Source organism: Lepisosteus platostomus, chromosome 19, assembly GCF_059453375.1.
Source record: "Lepisosteus platostomus isolate fLepPlt1 chromosome 19, fLepPlt1.hap1, whole genome shotgun sequence".
NCBI lineage: Eukaryota > Metazoa > Chordata > Actinopteri > Semionotiformes > Lepisosteidae > Lepisosteus > Lepisosteus platostomus.
The window spans coordinates 191,742-210,159 of record NC_142629.1 but is presented as its reverse complement, the minus strand read 5'-3'; the positions used below and the strand labels follow the sequence as shown (position 1 = coordinate 210,159).

Sequence of the window (18,418 nt, the reverse complement as noted above, 5' to 3'; positions counted from 1 at the left end):
AATGTTGAGCTATTCAGTGTTTCATGTAGTGATGCAGTTCATTGAACTTAATTGACTATAGATACTGACCTACCTTGTAATTCTAAATTAAGTCTAAGGGGGTGGGTGGGGCATCTGCCAACTGTAACAGTTGTCAGGACAGTCAGGAACACTGCAGTTCTACATTATGCAATGCTTTCCACTAGTGTGTAGCAAATCATAAATTAATCAGGGCTATGTTTGCAAACTTTCCTATGAAACCATTTCTAGCAAGAAAAGATACTTAAGTAGAAACCCAAGTCCAGTTTTTACAACCATTTTATTTTACAGGTTAACACATAGTGGAGGTGATGCAGTAGGAGAGGCTTCAGCCGACAGCTGTCCACTGCTGTCTGGTCTCAGACTTCAGTTGCTTGTTTCCGACGCTCCTCAATCATCTTGTGTTTCTGCTTCATCAGGCATTTCCGAGCATTGCCGTAGGCACCCAGGTCCCCATCTTAATCACACAGAACAGAACAGCATCAGGCAGAAGAAATCTGAACTCAAGCAGGCTGCTTCTGCTATTGCAGCTCGGAAGGCATTGCACATCTCAAACCTGGCCAAACGAAGGAACCAAGCTTCCAGAACCTAAAATATAACCCAGCCAAACCAAACAGACAAGGAACAGAGCAGTCTCAGGGCCTGTACTCCTACACTCAGAATTTAATGCTCTTGTAAGGCTGTTTTTATGTTTGAAAAAGTATGCTGAAGTGCTTCTACGTGTAAATGAAGGTATAATCAAATAAAACTAAAAACAGCTTAAAGAGCAGCTATTAATGTAGCGACCTGTATCCTCTGTTCTGGATCACGTCTGCAGAGATAAGGAAGGGTACCAGCGGTATCGAGGCTCTGCCGCGACCCTGAACTGGAAGAGAACAGGTGGATTTTTTTAGAGCAAGGGTGTTAGTGTCAGCCTGTGGCACAGCCCACCACTGGTAAGAAGTGGAACCAAAGCCGGTCTTTGTAATCTGGGGGTATGGGGACAAGCCTTAGGAACATGAAGATAGCTGGTAGCCTCACCATGAGAAATGAACGCCCATAGGCACCAACTCCAAATTCTAACACGAACTGCAAGAAAGAGCTGACTTGGAACTTTTTACACTGAAATCTAGAAGGACTCAAATGGCTTGCTTCTGTTATTTTAAAATACCTAGGGATGGTGCCATGAGAGGCACATATAGCTATGCCTGGAGCTCGGTGACACGGAGCAGGCCGAGACGCCGTTGGCACTCACATCGGGACTGGAAGGCATTGGCCACCTCTGTGAACTGCTGCAGCTGCTTGGCGCAGTTCTGCCGGTAGCTCTTCCCCTCCCACTGCTGGCAGGCGGACAGCCTCTCCTGCATCACCTTCACGATCTCCTCATCCACCATACTGCGCAGAGCAGAGAGAAGCAGCGGCGATTCAGATCAAGCGCAGGCTGTAGGCCAAACCACCGCTGTCTAAACACACACTGAGGGACAGGCACCACTAAGTGCCTGAAGACCAAACACACACACGGGAAAACTGGGAAGGATTGGAGGGCATGTTACTGTGAAAACCTCTGCCTTTGCATACTTCACATCAGGCTTGCTACTCACTCATCTACCACTCTCTCTTTAGCTATTTTACGGCTTAAACAGCGTTCGGGTGTTTAGATTAGGCACCTGTAAAATCCCTGAAAGGAACTCCACTAACTATCAAACTAGTCATCTTAATCAGCTGGAACAGCCACACAGAGGAAGAGCCCCACTGGGAGTCAGCTTGCTTCTGCTCGGCTGGGGTACAAGGGATGGGAGACAGAGGGCTCAGTTATTTATTTTCCGTTCAGAGGAACTGTAACAGTAGCCCAATTTACTGCGTGAGATAACAGGATCTCTTCATATTTCTGCATGGCGGCCTCCCTCACCCTTCAACAGGGATGACTAGGTCAAGCTCACAGCTAAGCTAGGTTGCAGTATTTCCCAATGGCAAAACACACAACAATGTTACAGGTAAAGGGTCATTCCATGCTGAAACACTGTTTCTTTTCAGTTCCTGTTCCTCTGCAGACTACACATGCTGATGCAGCTCCCTACATTAGTACTACACTACATGCAACAGATACAACGGAGTCAGGTCTGGGCACTTCCTCTGATGAATACAAAACATTACTGACTGATGCGCGTTTCCCACAAGATGAAACAACACAAGGCTTAGGCAAGAGGACACCCAGAATCACTCAGGCCCCCATTTAAAACCGACAGCTGTAGGTACATACCAGTCTCTCTTCCACTGCATGTCCGCTTCGTAGTAGCACAGGTAGTCTCCCTGCTGGCATTCGGTCATGTCCGGGACCCGGCGGTACTGCCGGTGGTAATAATAGAATGTCTGCCTCGTGTGCAGGTGATCCATCCATTCTGCAAGGACACGGCAGCAGAGCTCAGTGTTGCAGGGCTGCCATGCCCACTCAGCCCCCTGCTCTTCACAGGACAGGCAACCACAACCTCAGGTGCTTCAACACTCCACAGGGCTCTACATGGACTGGTGTCAGAGCTCCGGTGTGCTCCCCTGCTCCTCAGTTATAAAATGTTGTACTTTTAAATGGAGAAGGCTTAGCACAGGTGTTCGAGGTCTCCTTTAAGCACCAGCACCTGTAGGCTGGAGAGGCTGTTGAACTAATCCTAGCTCTCCTCTAAAGCGAAATCATACAGACACTGACCCTCCAGGACCAGGTCTGGGGACCTCAGGGTTACTACAACGCTAATATACACCTTTTCACCGCAGTCTGTGGCAGTACAGAATCGTTAGTTGTGAGATACTAAGATTTAGTAACACATCCAGGTCTATAGCCTCTAGGATCACGGCTTGGAATTTAAACAGGCGTCCTGTATCTTAATAAATCGTAGCGTGCTGGAGGTTGTGGAGAAGCCTAGCACGTTTAGCTGGCGTGAAAGTAACGTGCAAGCGTCAGTCTGTTAGCTAGTCAGGATGCATTGTCCGCGCTGTATACGAAATATCATCCCCTTCCGCCGACACTGTACTGGTGTAGCTAATACTATACTGGTGTAGCTGACACTATACTGGTTTAGCGAATACTATACAGTAAAAATAAAGACAGAAGCGAACAAAATGAGATCACATGCACACCCGCTGCACGGTCCCAAGACCTCAACTTCAGCTTCTGGATAACATGACGACGTTTAAACAAGCGACAGATCGACCTTCGTGGTCTTTTACCTCTTAAAACGGTGATCGGCTTGTCAACGGCGTAGTAGAATATCTTCATCGCATAGTCCAAAGGGTTTGGAAGAATCGTCTGTTTGTTCACTACCGGGGTCCGTCGAGGCGGCTGGGGGTACACATCTTTATCCCAGTCATCCGGCATTTTTCTTTTATTATTTGGAGCAAATTTTAAAAAACAAACTAGAATCCTCCTCCTCGACCTCAACCCCTCTCACCACACGCAACAGAGGCTGCGCGACTCCACTACCCGACCAACATGGCGGAATAAAGGTCAAAGACGCCGAGAGTAATCCCAGTGTGAAAAAGCGCATATTACAGAGCATAAGTGTGAATTAATACATATGATTTCGATTTACAGTAAAATATATATTTTTATATGTCACTAGCGTTTTCGCAAATTCCCACGGGTCAAAGGTCAAAGGTGTTGTGAGCGACGATGTAATACTTTTACTCAGCGCCAGGTGGACCCAGATGCCTCTCAGAGATTGTCTCTGTTTTTTTAAGGTGAATTTCCCTGGAGTTGGTAGTTCGTGTACTTTTTAAAAAATAATCGCTTGATAGGCGTAATCAGTATGTGTACAAACGAAATGGGTTTTTAGGGCAAGAATACTGCGTGTCGAGGTTACATAAACTTTATGCATGTGGTGCTAAATTTGTTTGAAGATGTTAACCAGAACCTACGGTGTTAATTATGCAACAGCGATTAGCCTGCATAGCTAAATAATCCTGGTGTTAATTACGGTACATTAGAAATATTATTTAATTATATTAATAAATATTATTTATTAGTCCCAGGGGCAAGTACATTTGTTACACATATTGGGACCGATTGTTTTTTCCTCCTTGAAAACTATACTGAGCAAACGTAGCTCTTATAACTGAAATTCACGAAGTTCTACCGGGAAAATTAAAAAAATATATTTTCATAGCAGATGCATTGTAGTGTACGATTTTACTGTCATGCATGACAGTAATTATTCTGATTAATGTGTCTCACTAACGTGGCTGCACTGAAAGTCACAGGTTATTTCTGTTCACCTACAATGTCCACCATGTTGTTCCCTCCCACTATCACAACAACATGTAGATTAAAAAAAATACTTTAAAAATACCCTCACTGCCACGACACTCAGTGGGACTAACTGGCTTAAAAGTGACGAATGTAAATACTTTTTTTGATTAAGATGCTCATGATCAAGAATTCTGGGTGAAGTCAGGTGATTTTAAGAGCCACTGCTAAGCCATTGAATTGGCAAGTGCTTTGTAGACGTTTGCTCCAGAATGTGCCTCTCCTCTGCCCTGGCCTGGCTGAGAACGCTGACTGACAGGAACCCACTGTCGCTCTCTTCAGGAAAGAGCCTGAACACGTCACTCACACAGGGCTCTGCCAGTGCGCAGGATTTGGCCACACAGCCGTGAGCAGAGGAGCTCAGAGGAAATGGCCGCTATTTCCAGGCTGTGAACAACCTGCGCAATTGTTTAGCATGAAAGTCCTATATGCTGTCTGACCATATCAACCCACATGAAAAAAAATAAAGGTTTTACAATTTCAAGTTCAGTTAGTTATGGACAAAATACCAGTGTAATAAGTTTAGTGAACATGTCAGTTCTAATTTTGCATGGCTACATTTTCTGGGCGAGTATTGTCTTAAAGTGTTGCATACTCTTAGGGCGCAAGGGTACAGTGTAAATGCCTTGTACCTGCACAATGTAAAATAGGTTTCATTAGCAAAAGCTTGTTAAGGTAAGCTATCAATTCTGGGATTTTTTCTGAAAGGAATAAAGACAATCTGATTAAAAAATCTTTAATGAATTCCAGCTACTGCATGAAGTAATTGAAAATATTACAACAAGCCCATTTCCTGAAAAAGGGTGTTCCTGTTGTTTCCCCTCTAACAGCGTCAGACACCTCTCTGACTGCCTCAGCCTTTTGAGTTCGTTTAGTCAGAATCACCTGACTGCTGTCTGTGTGCTGTTATAGTCTGGCAGCCTTCCCTCCAGATTGAAATCGATACTGCACCGGACTGGGCCAGCAACTAAATTTGAGTCTTTAGATTGAGCAACATCTTGAGTATGAGCTTAAATCAGCACTTGATCTCTGTCTCTTTGGTCCCCGCTGTCGACGCTGTGCAGAGCCATGGTCAGTACCCTGCCTGTGTTGTTCTAAAACAGAGACTTTATCCCTGTGTTGTGAGTGTCTGATTCCCTTGTGGAACGTAGATGTTTTCTGTGGACTAACTCTCTGCCTGGTGTGTTTTCCCACCTGGACCGCGTTGATCAGTGTGTGGGACACAGGACTGCTCGTTCAACTATGTTGTGCCAGCAGACATGTTGTAGGAGAATAATGGCGTCTCAGGTTTTAACATGCTGTTATTGCAGAGGACTGTTTGGTTTCTAACTCACCCATTTAAAACTCCATTTAGTTTTATGGCCAAGATATACTTTCTGTGTAGTTTCTAAGATGCTTGTGACCTTTTTTAATACATACCAAACTTTGTGCACTGTTGCCAATAAAACACAGCGTGATTCACTGGGATACAAATGCAGCTCTGCTGTCTGCTTTATAGGGGTTTGACACTCAGTGGCTATATAAAAAATAAGCTTTATTGACATGACAAATTTATATAAATGGCCAATGCAATAAAATCTGATAAAATAAAAAATATACTATATGATAAAATATGCTATACTATATAATCAACACAAATAGCAGACAACTTGCAAAGATTGTACATATGTAGTGCAAAGAATTACAGAGCTCTCACCCTGGTCACTGTGTCTCTGTCCTCTTCCAGGAGTGGACTGGTCACTGTGCTGAGGGATGTCAGGGACAAACTGTTTTGAAAACTACTACTGTATATAAGTGTAAGCAATTATTGAGTCTTGAAAGGGCTGGCATGCCCAGCATACTGTGGTCACTTGGCACTTTCCTTTAATTGATGCAAAAGGAAGCCAGATGATCTATTGGACCCGTTTTAAGCATTAGTTTAGGCAGAGTTTAATTCACCCGTGCTGCGTCTTGTGCTACCCAGGTAGGGGGTGTGGTCCTTGCATTACTTCTGGAGCAGGCTGTTGCTGAAATGCTTCTGGACTCAGTTGTTGGTCTTCAGTGTTTTTGCTTGATGCGTGCAGTCTCACCGCAAGTTCTCCGCGCCACGCCATGGGCACCTGGGCTTTCTGCCCCACAAGAGGAGCAGGCGCCACAGGGGCAAAGTGCGCAGCTGGCCCAGGGATGACCCCAGCAAGCCCGTCCACCTCACCGCCTTCCTGGGCTACAAGGCGGGGATGACCCACACCCTGAGAGAGGTGCACCGCCCGGGGCTCAGTACGTACTGGGGTGACAAGGGGGGTGCACGCGGGGTCCCCTGTGCCAAAGCCAAGTCTGTGTGTGGCTCTGCGTTCATGACGCTATTTCCCAGCATTATTTTTGCCATTGCTGTTACAATATGGGTCAATCGGTCTCCTGGTCAGCTACATGAGTGCAGATATAAAGAAAACATCTATTTAGTCAGGAATCAACGCTAACAGTGCCACTCTTCTTAAGTAATTTTGAAAACAACAGGAGTAAGGTGTCAAGAATGGAGGAGGCCCGGCTCAGAGTTTCCACCTGGTTCCTAGAGGATTAATCCTTCAGCGATGCAGTCAGGAGTGGATGAGCGAGGAGCAGGAGTGAGCGAAAAGCCCTGATCAGGTCTTGCTCTCCCCAGAGGTGTCCAAGAGGGAGGAGGTGGAAGCGGTGACCATCATCGAGACGCCCCCTGTGGTGGTGGTGGGGATTGTGGGATACATTGAGACACCACGCGGGCTGCGCTGTTTCAAGACGGTTTTTGCAGAGCACCTCAGTGACGAATGCAAACGCCGGTTCTACAGGAACTGGTAGGTGAGGAAACTGGAAGGAATTTGTTTTTGGGAAATGGGGGGTGGGGAATTGGTATGGAGGAGAAACTGAGCTTTGTACCGCATCTTTATCAGTTTTAATTGTAGATTGCTACCCTTCTAAAATAACATTCAGTTCAAACTTGGGTCAGCTCAGCAGCAGACTGTGACCAGAACTCAAATCAAATGGTGGCACATGATTGGCACAGTGCCAGCTGGGATGGTGTTGGGATTAGTCAGGTGGGGGCTCAGCAGCGACCCCTGGAATTCACCAGGACCCTGCAGGATTGCAGTGACATCAGCCAGGGCTGTCCACTGAACTTCCTGTACATCATGATGTGTCAGATGGTGATTGGTTCGATGGGTGGGCGGGTCAACAGAACTTGTCCACATCCTCTCCCAGAGCAGGTACAGGGGATCACAGTCCCTTATGAGGTGTGACGCGATGAGTCAAGACATCGAGGCACAACTGGTGACTCGCAATCGGGTGTCCATACAATCAAAAAACAAGTGTCAATACTGAGTTTATATTAAATAAGAAAAAGGCTGCAGTTTCATAAGATTTAAAATTATCTTGATGATCTTTTCTTTCTAAACCCAAGATGTCTTCCAGGTACAAGAGTAAAAAGAAGGCCTTCAGCAAGTTTTCCAAGAAGTGGCAGGATGAGGCTGGCAAGAAGCAGCTGGAGAAGGATTTTGACGCCATGAAGAAATTCTGCAAAGTGATTCGGGTCATCGTGCACACTCAGGTAGAGCTATGACTTCCCAGAACCCCTCTGCAATGAGCAGGTAGCAGCCACAGCAGTGTCTGCAGTCCTGACCAAAACCCCATTTTCATTTCTTCCAGTGACGTTTCAGAAGTGATTGCATATTGGAAGTTTTTTTAAAATCATTGTTATACATAAGTGGCCATAAATCCACGATTCGTTGATCTGACGTGAATAAATACTTCAAGAGTGTTATTTTGAATGTTCACAGGAACTGTTTTTTATGGATGTGACCTATTGTTTGATAGGTTTGTTGCAGATGAATTAGAACCCTTCCATCTTATAATGAAAGCTGCTGCAGTGCTAATGGCAGCGAGCTCTATCCTGACCATGGGTATGCAGTTTAAAATAGCAGTTTAAAAATAATCCCCATCAATTTATGTGCTGCCATCTGAGCCAAAATTCATTCAGAAATCAGCCTGGGGAGCATTTACAGCTTAATAAAAGTCCTCTGCACACTACATTAAAATAAAATCTTTCTGGTGTCAAGCTGCTGGCTTGGGAGAAGCAGTGGACTACTAATTAACACTGTTTATGTGCTGGAATTTTCAAAATAATACAAACATGTAAGATAATTACAAAGGGTGCTTAATCGTAGCCCTGAGCAAATGTTGATTTTAGTGTGAGTCATAAAAGCACCACTGAAGCACATAATGCAGAATTATTTTTGGTTCAGATGTAATAAGCCAGAAGAAGCAAAACTGAAACAGAATACTATATAAGAGTGTATCTGTTTCACCTTCAAGATGTGATTTATAATGCTATTCTGATTATATCTGTTATTCATTTATTATCTCCCTAGATTTGTTGTAATGGTGTCTTTTTCTGCTTGTTGTTGCATTGCAAATGCCACTTTATTTTAAAGAATAAATAAGTAAAGTAAAAGCAAAAGAATAAGTAAGTTAGGTGGCCTGGCAATTAGTCCTGTTGCCTCACAGATCTTGAGGCCTGGGTTTGATCTCTGACAGGGGTGCTTGGGTGTGGAGCTTGCATGTTCTCCCCAGGTCCATTTACTGTTTCTCTGATGCATCGGTTTCCTCTGGGATTCAAAGACATGATGTCCAGGTGTCTTTGGTGTTTTCACCCCTGTTATCTGTGGTTTTAGGGTTGTGTGGGTGCCCTAGGTGTAGCCCGCCTCATGCTTTTGGTATACTAGGCATAAGTGGCTTTCTTACTGAAAAGGAATTGACAAGTTAAAAAGATTAAGGACAAAGGAAGGAAACAAGGATCACAATTCCAGACCTGGGTCAGTTCTCTAGTCATTTCTGAGGTTAATCTGCCATGGCTGTGTTTGTTAACATGGATAACATGGAATGGATGATCTTGGGAACTCCTGGGCTTGTACAGAAAAAGATGAACTGATAGAGACAGTGTTTTTGAAACTAAGTAGTGGTGTGTTTTAAAATTCAACATATTTTTTGGCCTTCAGAATTATACAAATAACAGGAAACAGCTGTGCCACTGTGTCCCTTTAACAAACATGGAAAAGGTAATACACTTAGAATATGAAGTGAACAAGTGATAGGTTTATTCCCTGCTGAAAAGAGAAGAAAGAAAACACATTGTTTCGGCTGTGGAGCCTTCTTCAGGTGTGAGTAAGACAGGCAGTATTGCTGATTCAGCTTGGTTCTGTGTGCAGGGAGAGGAGCACCGGGCTGCTGGTGTGTGTGTGTGTCGATGTGTGTGAGTTTATGTGTATGTTGATGTGTGTGTGTCTGTGTGTGTTGATACTGTATGTGTTGATGTGTGTCTGTGAGTTGGTGTGTGTGTCTGTCTGAGTTAATGTGTGTTGACATGTGTGTGTGTTGACGTGTGTGTGTGCTGATGTGTGTTGATGTGTGTGTGTGAGGTAATGTGTGTGTTTGTGTGAGTTAATGTGTGTTGACATGTGTGAGGTGATGTGTGTGTCTGTGTGAGTTAATGTGTGTTGACGTGTGTGTGTGCTCATGTGTGCAGATGCGCCTCCTGCCTCTGGCCCAGAAGAAGGCCCATGTGATGGAGGTGCAGCTGAATGGCGGTTCGGTGTTGGAGAAGGTGGACTGGGCCCGCGAGCGCCTGGAGAAGACCGTCCCCGTCTCCGCCGTCTTCACGCAGAACGAGATGATTGACGTCATCGGAGTCACCAAGGGCCACGGTTTTAAAGGTCTCAGCACAGCCTAGGGCACTGGTCTCATACCGGCCAGGGAGAGATCTGCGCTGCTTTCCTGTCGTGGGCGAGAAATACGTGAGAGGGCTGCCCAGGGCCTCCAGCCCTGAATCTGACTTCATACACTGTTCTCTGTCCTTTTTCAAAACACATTTACATGCATTAACGGAAAGTTTCCTTACATGTCTTTTTTAATTGCAAATTGCCAGTTATTTTCATTACTTCACATGCAATTTAGAACATTTGTTTCTACTGTTCCAACTGGGAGAGCTGACTCCCAGTTGATGTGTGGGCTGACTCTTTTGAAATGCCCACCTTCAAGCCACACCCCTTCTCACACATCACAAGCAGCTCCGCCCCCTGCAGGGGGATTAGCTCTGATTGGAGGAGAGGTGTGTCCCTCCCTGACAGCACCGCAAGCCTGCAAGCTTCCAGGAAGCTGAGGGGGTCGCTGTGTCGCTGAGACACGAGGCGGGGCTCAGCCAGTTATGCAGTACCCTTTTGGTAATCCCAGTCACTGTCAGCTTGTGACATGACCCGGGCTCAAACCTGCAATTGTAGAACGCACTCTGCATTCAGTTGAGCACCTTCCCCTGTTGAGCCACTCACGGGCCCCCCTTGCTTGTTCCTGATCTTCTCTCCGTTCTGTTTTGGGATCCTGAGCTGTGATCCCATGCCCTGCACTCTTTGCTCTTTGGTAGGGGTGACGAGCCGCTGGCACACCAAGAAGCTGCCCAGGAAGACGCACAAGGGTCTGCGGAAGGTCGCGTGTATTGGAGCCTGGCACCCTGCCCGCGTGGCATACTCCATTGCCCGTGCCGGGCAGAAGGGCTACCACCACCGCACTGAGATCAACAAGAAGGTGTGAGGAGCTGAGATGGCTGGGGAGAGACACTGTGTTTAGACCATCCCCAGAGAGCAGCAATAAGCCTCCAGCACAACTGTCTGGTGTAAATACTGCAATGTCTAAGACATCAGACACTGTTCTACTTCTTACACTCAATGCTTTCCCTTCTTTATACAGAAACACAATTTAATGAAAGTTTATTACAGTCTGCTGAAGGAAAGCAGGATTGACTGGTCAAAGATAACACTCAATCCTCATGGAGCTGTGTTGTGCAGTTCAATGGAAATAATGACACTCAAATTTCTCCTGAGAAATAGATGTGTTTGAGGATTTTAATTAAGTATTAGGTATAGTGAGATTTGGGTTGAGCTGCTAAGCTAAGTGGGTTTGCTCCAGGTGCTCTGGTTTCCTCCCACAGTCCAGAAAAGACTTACTGGCAGGTTAATTGGTTTCTGGCAAGACTGGCCTTGCTGTGACTGTGTGTGTTTGTGTCTGTAAGTGTGCCCTGCATTTCTCTAGCTGCTCTTTGGGAAAGGCTGTGGCTCTGCAGCATCTCTGAATGGGAAGAAGAGGCTAGAAAACAGATGGATGTATAGATTACCTCGAGCCGTGATCCAGAATCTGATAAGCCTGGCATCTTCTTGTGCAAAGTGAGCTGTAGTAATAACACAGTTGGAATGATCAAATAAAACTCTAGTGGAGGAGTTTATTTTACCAGCTTTAGATTTTCTTTTGTAAGGGGAGTGATTCATAAGCTCAATCTGATATAACACCATCTGAGAACCAGCAGATGAAGGTGCCAGAGGAAGAGATCAGGTTCTGGGGGACAAGAGATGAACAAGAGTACAGCAGCTGTTCTGTTGTGTTTTATTCCCAATGCAGATCTACCGCATCGGGCAGGGAGCTCACATCAAGGACGGCAAAGCGATCAGGAGCAACGCCTCCACCAGCTACGACACCACTGAGAAGAGCATCACGCCTATGGTACTGTACCCTTCCTGACACCACTGGCTGGCCTGTCCCGGCTCTGCTGTCTGCTCGCCTGGCTCTCCTCTACGGCTGTGCTAACTCTCGTCTCCTGTGCCCCAGGGGGGGTTTCCCCATTATGGCGAGGTGAACAGTGACTTCATCATGCTGAAGGGCTGTGTGGTGGGCACCAGGAAGCGCGTCCTCACCCTCAGGAAGGTAAGGTAACCCCTTCCCCCATCCCTCCAGCAGGTGAGAGTCACCTTCATTATTACCTCTCATTTTTTTTCTTCTACTTTTTGTTCCAACTTTTTTTGTTTCAGTTGAGCTTCTTTGTTGGGGTTTACCTTTTCATGCAGTAATTGAATGTCCCTCTTGAGGACAAAGACGTGATCAAAGTGTCACTGGCCAGCCTCTGGACTATGGCCTGTGTAGGCAGTAATCTCAACAAGTCAAGGTCCATAGTACTGCTGATGTGAGGAAGCATAGTAACCAGTGACCACCCTATCACAATGTCCATAAAGCAGTGACAGTAACCAGTGACCACCCTATCACAATGTCCATAAGGCAGTGACAATGACCAGTGACCACCCTATCACAATGTCCATAAGGCAGTGACAGTGACCAGTGACCAGTGTGTCTGTGGTTGCAGTCCCTGTTGGTGCACACCAGCCGCAAGGCCTTGGAGCCCATCGAGCTCAAGTTCATCGACACCACGTCCAAATTCGGCTACGGGCACTTCCAGACAGCGCAGGAGAAGAGAGCCTTCATGGTATGTGAGGGGAGAGCGCGAAGCTGGGGTGCCTCCTTCCAAATACAGAGAGCGAGCAGTGCTGCTCTCTTTACACTTGAAAACGTACACAGCTGAAATAACTGATATTTATTTTGACATATCATTGATTAGACATCACTTATATCTACTAGCCAACACGGAAAAGCAGTTAAAAAGGTACAAAAATGGTAGAATATGTCAATGGAAGCATTGTATTTTAATCCAGTGATGTTATGTTAAAATTGCAGAATATTGTATAATTCATGCATTACGTATAAACATCATGGTAACTATATTAATCATAATTTAGAATATTGTGCATAATTGGAGATTAAAGGCATGTCATACACTGACAAGCTGAAGGAACTGAACCTGTTTAGTCTTGAACAGGGAAACCTGATACAACCACTCACAATCCTCAAAGATATTGAGAAAGTCAATCTAGTGGACATCTTCAGAATCTATAGTGAAACACAAACCAGAGGAAACAAATAGAAAACAGTCTATAAATGTGTGAACCAGGAATGGTTTGACATACCTCTGTATGTTTGTCTCTCTCTCTTCTGCTAAAGGGACCCCTGAAGAAAGATCTGCTGAAGAAACTTCCCGTGCCACAAGAGGAGGAGGAGGGGATGTAGAGGATCAGGGAGGAGCTAGGAGCGACTAATCTCAGGCGAACTTGAAATCAAGACTCCCATCCCAGAATGTGTATAAAGTATTCCTCCTGAGCCTTTATGCTTTTGAGAACTGTAATACAACACAAATATCTTAAGCAAAACAGTAATGCAATCAGTGTCTCCTTTATTCTTTAATAGTAAAACACAAAATACAATCAGAGTCATGATTGTTCAGGTACCTAAAAAAACAAATGTGGTTGGCCTTGAGCTATGACTGAGCTGGCTGTTCCAGGAGCATGAGAGATTACAAAAGAGCAGGGATGAAAGAAACACCCTCTCTCCCACAGCAGATGAGCACAACTGCCAGTACAGAAGTTCAATGTGCTCCTCCTTTATATCTGGCAAATTCATTGAAAAGATGCTGTAAATGCAAAGCAAGAACTTTACAACATAACCAGTGAGCAAAAATACATTGCCTGGCATCCCAAGATGCAATGCTTTGCCTGTGGTTTTCAGTTCCTGTAGTATTGGTTCAATGCAGGAGAAAGTAAGAGAAATTAAAGCCTTTGAAGTTACCAAGACATAAAAGGAGTCTATTGATACTTACAAGATTTTCCCTGGACAGTTTTAGTGCAACAGATCCATCTCTACAATCCATCTCCATCTCCAGTTGTCACTTGCTTTCCATGCTCTTGATAAGGGGAACATTTCACACTTTTCTGTTAAAATGCATGAGTATCATACAGTAGATGCAAAAATAACCATGCAGCCCAATATCCTTATTGCACTCATACAGGACTGTGTCACCTGTGAAGGTGATCTTTTGCCGATTTTGGAGGAGAGCTTGTCGAAGCTATTTCCAGGACGTTGAGCCCTCTGCCCTTACAGCAGTGCTCTCTAGGTTTCAGTAGCTGCGCAGGTCTGTGTATTTCACTAAAGGGAAAAGTGCATGTACATCATCTGTTACCTGGGCCAGAGTAACTGTCTCATCACTGTTGACCTTGTTGAGCAGCTGACAAACAAGAGAGTGTAAAGGTTGCAGGAAGAAATGAGGGCCCATTTTTTAAAAATTAGTTCAGGTAAATTCTTGATCCTGGAAACTCATCCGGCTTATTCTCCACAAGAGAGGCATATCCATGTGCTTACCCATGTTCCCTACAAGATGTCTAAGCAGCAGATTCCATATACAATGGTATTATGTTTCACCTGCAAACCAAATTTCTCACACACACTCAGACACCATATCAGGGCTGTTAGAGGTTAGAGGGAAAGGGGCTCCTAGTTCACATCAGGAACAGTTTCATTTGGGAACTTAGACCTCCTTTCCCTAAACTGGCCTCTGCGGATCCTGGTGTGTGTGCAACGCTCCAGAAGGGGGCACTATTCTTCAGCGTTGGCAATTTCTGCTCTTGTCATCTCCTCTGGCTGGGCTGGCTGAGAACCGGGAGGGTAGGCAAGGCCAGAGTGCATAAGGGGAAGGTAGAGGTCATCCATGTTTGGCATCACGAGAACTTTCTGGAAGGAGAAACATCTCTCTTTCAGTCAGGAGAAGAATGAAGCAGCAGACAACAGCAACCTTCCTCAACCCCTACTCCTCCACAGGGAGCTGATTCTCCAGTCAAGCTCTTCATTGCCTAACTGAACTAACTACTTGCTCTTAATTGAGCCAGATGAACTCTTGTCCTGAGTCTAAAGGAGGAAATGATGCAATCATTGTAAACCCAACTTCAACGTCTAAAATCTGACAGACCACAACCCTTGCACAAAGGAATATTTAATAAAGCAAGAAAAATGCAGCCTGCCTTTCAAACTTGCAAGGAACAGGAGATTGTCTGATAGTCTAGAAGTTTTTCAAACAGTTCCAGATGTACATCAGTGAAAGATAAGTGAATTCATACCTAAACTCCAGGTGGTGACATTCAGCCTTCACTGTAATTTAAGACATTCTAGTTACCAATTTAAGGACAAAACATTTTACGGGGGTGCTGCCTAAGATTAGATTTGGACTTTTTTTAATAAGTTTCCAATGAAAATTAATTTTAGGTCCATAAACTGAAGCTTAATTTTATTGGAACAGGCAAAGTGCATTTGAACTATGCGCACAGCTCAGCATGAGGTGAAGGGGTGAAACAAAACCACAGTTTGCCAGAAGGTGAGCGGACCTGGAACTCGTGCTGCAGTTTCCTCTCGATCCACTCGGTGACGTGAGTGAAGGTCACCTCCCTCTCGCCCAGCTTGGGCCTCACCCTTAGGTCCAGTCGTGGGGGAACACAAAAACTGTACCTGAGGGTAAAAGCACAAACAGTGAGACACATCCCAGTCAGAGCTGAAACACTTCTGGGGGAAATATCTGTGATTCTCTGATGTGATGGTTCACCAAAGTCAACTTGCCTTTCCCTTAGGTCAATTCCAAAACAGCAATCTTTCCTTCAGAGCAGACAGAGCAGAGTTAATTTGCATTGGAGCATCTTCTAAAGCAAGCTTCTGTCCCTCAGCTCTATCCCTTACCCTGATGATAATAATCAATGGAAGCAAAGAAGGGACTGTGATCCTGGTCCTGGAGGGCCTGGGTGAGTGTCTACAGGTTCTTAATAACCTCAGTCAGCTCATTACTGGTTAGACTGGACCAGTTTATCAGCTTCTCCCAGCTCTTCAGGTGCTGCTGCTTAAGAGACATAGAAAACCTGTGGAGGCCCAAAGATCAGGGACCCCAGCTGTAAAGCCTTATCAATAACAATATAACAAATATTGGAACATAACAATAGAGAAAATTCAAAGCACTTGTGAATCAGAAAAAGAAAAATATTTTTTTTCTCTGTATGTGTGTGAAGACATAAAAGGAGTAATAGATGAATGAAAGTTTCCAGCAGTTAAAGACAATCAGGAGAAAGAAGCAACAGGCTCTGCCTGGGATATGGGGAAGATATGTCAGGTGGGAGAGGCATGGCTCTGGTCAGGTGGGAGGAGCATGGCTCTGGTCATACCATATTCGGTCAGTAGGAGGCGGAGGTATATTGACAGCGAGGAGCCCAGAGAGCTCCTGGACCTCCACAGTGAGCAGCAGGGGCGTGTTGGACACCTCCTCGATCTTCTTCTTGATGTACTCATTCTCTGTGGCCTTCTGGAAGTATTTCGACTTGGCAATTTTATCCACAAAACGCAGGATTTTCCTGCTGGTGCTACCGCCGGCAACGTGGCTGAAGGACAAAAAAAAAAACCAGGCCAGGAGAGAAACTGTTGCACTCAGTCAGCATGTTAAGAAAAAGCAGATTCATGCACTTCCTGGCACACAATCATCTAAGCATTTAGCAGGCTGAGTTTGTCAGGTAATTAAAGTATATGTTGTAGCAGCCTGATAGCACTAAAAGACTGTAAAGAAAGGTGCTGTTAACAATGGTCAGATTCAATCCAATAGTTTGAATTATTATGTACAATAATATTTTGTTAAATATGTTCGTTGACTAGAAAAACAATATGCTGAGAGAGAAAAGGGAGACTAAGATAGAGGGAAAGCACTACAGAATGAGAGAGTAGAGGGAATAAGAATTGTCTGAGCTACAGCGAACATAAAAGCAGGATTCAGTTGTATCTGGATTCAGAGCAGGTAATGGAGGAACTGGGAGAGTGGCGGTAGTGAGCAAGGCAGAGAGTGAGAGGTGCCTTTTACCCCTCAGCACCAGGGGGAGTGGCCCTCTCTCCCAGAATGCCCTGTGGTTCAGAAGGCAGGACTTCCTCTTCATCAGATGAGCCTGCGCTGGAAGACTCCTCATCACTGTCAGCTAAAACACACAACCTGGGTCTGGACCTGCAGACAGTAACACACATGCTGACTGTCAATTCCTGCACAAGTACGCACACTGATTGTCAAAGATAGAGCAAATATCAAACATAAATACCCCTAAGGTCCTGCCCAGCAACGGGTGTGCATGCATTTAGCATTTCTATTCAATGTGATGGGGACACACACCCCGTGCTATAAAATTCACTCTGGGAGTGCATAATTACAGAGCTTAACATTGAGTGACAAAACACACACTCAGATACCAGCCCATCTAATGCCCTAAATTAAATTAAAGAGCTCTTTTTTGCACCCATGGCTCAGGTTACACGGAGGTCAGGTTGGGCTTAAACAAGGCCAGTAGCTCCATCAGTAAATCATTACAGGAGGGCATTAGCAGTTTTTGGAGTAAGGTTAAGTAGACGTCTGTAGCAGATTAGTGAAACTGCTGGTCCTGTCAGTCCAAGGCCTCAGAGCAGGAAGAAAATGTTTTGCCTAGAAAGAAAAAAGCCTTCCCACAAAAGATAAAAAATGCAAATAAACTAGTCCGATTTCACAGTAAACCAGTTCTGAATCTCTGGTGTTTAATCATTAGAATCCCCAAGGAGAGGGGTTTTTACCAGGGTCTGGATGTATATTGTGTCCTCAACAAGTAAGTCCTGGGGATACAGGGATAGCAACAAAGAACAGAAGTTGCATTGTGACCTACCCCTCTCTGCTGGGCTCCAGCACACTGTCCAGCTCGCCCCCTATCTCCTTGCCCAGTTTGCACAGGTTCATCTTGGTCTCCAGGGTCATCTGTAGACAGCCTGTGTACATGATTTCCAGCTCCAGCCACAGCCCTGCGCCAGGATCAGCAAGACCACAGCATACAGATTCATGCACAGAGACTGCTACAGTGTACAGATTCACACACAGAAACTGGTACAATGTACAGATTCACACACAGAGACTGTTACAGTGTACAGATTCCCGCACAGAGACTGGAACACTGCTGAACTCACAAAGCTTTAAAGAATGGAATGACAGGGTGCAATAACCTTTCCTGACCACTCAATAATTGAAATAGCTTTAATAAAGTCATCTTCGAGACTGTATTCAATTAAGAAGCACGATTAGCTATTTTTTTAACAACATTGAGTAGGTTTCATACAAATATGAAATTTGGCTTTTATGTTTGGTATGATCTGTAGTACATCTGTTAATTATTACAGCTTGATGAAATGAACTCAGAGATCCATGTACACTTCAGCACACTTTAACCATTTCTTAATGGAGAAAGAGAACTGATTCTATAACAGCTTCTGCATATCAATTTCACCAACAAATAAGAAATAATGCAGTTTCTAAAATGGTCTTGCTGGGGTGTGCAGTTCCACCGCTTCAACAGGTTGCCAGTAGGGGGCGCACACGGTAGCAATGCCATA

The 18,418-nt window shown here is 45.0% G+C and overlaps 3 protein-coding genes across 15 annotated transcripts in view; 1 reads left to right on the top strand and 2 right to left on the bottom strand.

Moving 5' to 3' along the window:
* Positions 1 to 279: 279 nt before the first annotated feature.
* On the bottom strand, positions 280 to 3,469 carry ndufb10 (NADH:ubiquinone oxidoreductase subunit B10). The gene is made up of 4 exons (XM_088612712.1): positions 3,217 to 3,469; positions 2,258 to 2,396; positions 1,253 to 1,392; positions 280 to 475 (listed from the first exon to the last, which is right to left on the bottom strand). The coding sequence occupies exons 1-4, from the start codon at positions 3,362 to 3,364 to the stop codon at positions 378 to 380; spliced, it is 525 nt and encodes a 174-aa protein (XP_088468838.1). The 5' UTR covers positions 3,365 to 3,469; the 3' UTR covers positions 280 to 377.
* Positions 3,470 to 3,668: 199 nt separating this feature from the next.
* On the top strand, positions 3,669 to 13,376 carry LOC148644728 (large ribosomal subunit protein uL3-like). Of its 3 annotated transcripts, none has more exons than XM_088612720.1 (10): positions 3,669 to 3,726; positions 6,355 to 6,547; positions 6,930 to 7,098; positions 7,712 to 7,847; positions 9,822 to 10,008; positions 10,713 to 10,873; positions 11,741 to 11,842; positions 11,948 to 12,043; positions 12,477 to 12,596; positions 13,169 to 13,376. In XM_088612720.1, exons 1-10 carry the CDS (start codon positions 3,694 to 3,696, stop codon positions 13,232 to 13,234), a joined length of 1,263 nt encoding a protein of 420 aa, XP_088468846.1. In that variant the 5' UTR covers positions 3,669 to 3,693; the 3' UTR covers positions 13,235 to 13,376. The 3 variants fall into 3 exon arrangements, with proteins under 3 accessions (XP_088468846.1, XP_088468849.1, XP_088468848.1); XM_088612722.1 differs by lacking the exon at positions 3,669 to 3,726 and adding an exon at positions 5,219 to 5,362; XM_088612723.1 differs by lacking the exons at positions 12,477 to 12,596; positions 13,169 to 13,376 and adding an exon at positions 12,148 to 12,282.
* The window catches only part of tex2l (testis expressed 2, like), a 29,765-nt gene continuing 20,718 nt past the window's right edge, over positions 9,372 to 18,418 (bottom strand). For 4 of the 11 annotated variants that reach the window (XM_088612715.1, XM_088612717.1, XM_088612716.1 and 1 more), the window contains 5 exons: positions 17,701 to 17,833; positions 16,881 to 17,018; positions 16,198 to 16,410; positions 15,376 to 15,496; positions 9,372 to 14,728 (listed from right to left, as the gene is read on the bottom strand). In XM_088612715.1, coding sequence (XP_088468841.1) covers positions 14,594 to 14,728; positions 15,376 to 15,496; positions 16,198 to 16,410; positions 16,881 to 17,018; positions 17,701 to 17,833 — 740 coding nt within the window. In that variant the 3' untranslated portion in view covers positions 9,372 to 14,593. The other 7 variants (XR_015928440.1, XR_015928437.1, XR_015928438.1 and 4 more) reach the window with 7 other exon arrangements.

Coding starts and splice junctions, on each gene's coding strand:
- ndufb10 (XM_088612712.1), bottom strand. CDS start 3,364: ATGCCGGATGACTGGGATAAAGATGTGTACCCCCAGCCGCCTCGACGG. Junction 2,397..3,216: donor GCCGATCACCGTTTTAAGAG/GTAAAAGACCAC, acceptor GTGTCCTTGCAG/AATGGATGGATCACCTGCAC. Junction 1,393..2,257: donor ATGCAGTGGAAGAGAGACTG/GTATGTACCTAC, acceptor TGCTCTGCGCAG/TATGGTGGATGAGGAGATCG.
- LOC148644728 (XM_088612720.1), top strand. CDS start 3,694: ATGCCTCTCAGAGATTGTCTCTGTTTTTTTAAG. Junction 7,099..7,711: donor CGCCGGTTCTACAGGAACTG/GTAGGTGAGGAA, acceptor GATGTCTTCCAG/GTACAAGAGTAAAAAGAAGG. Junction 11,843..11,947: donor AGAAGAGCATCACGCCTATG/GTACTGTACCCT, acceptor CCTGTGCCCCAG/GGGGGGTTTCCCCATTATGG.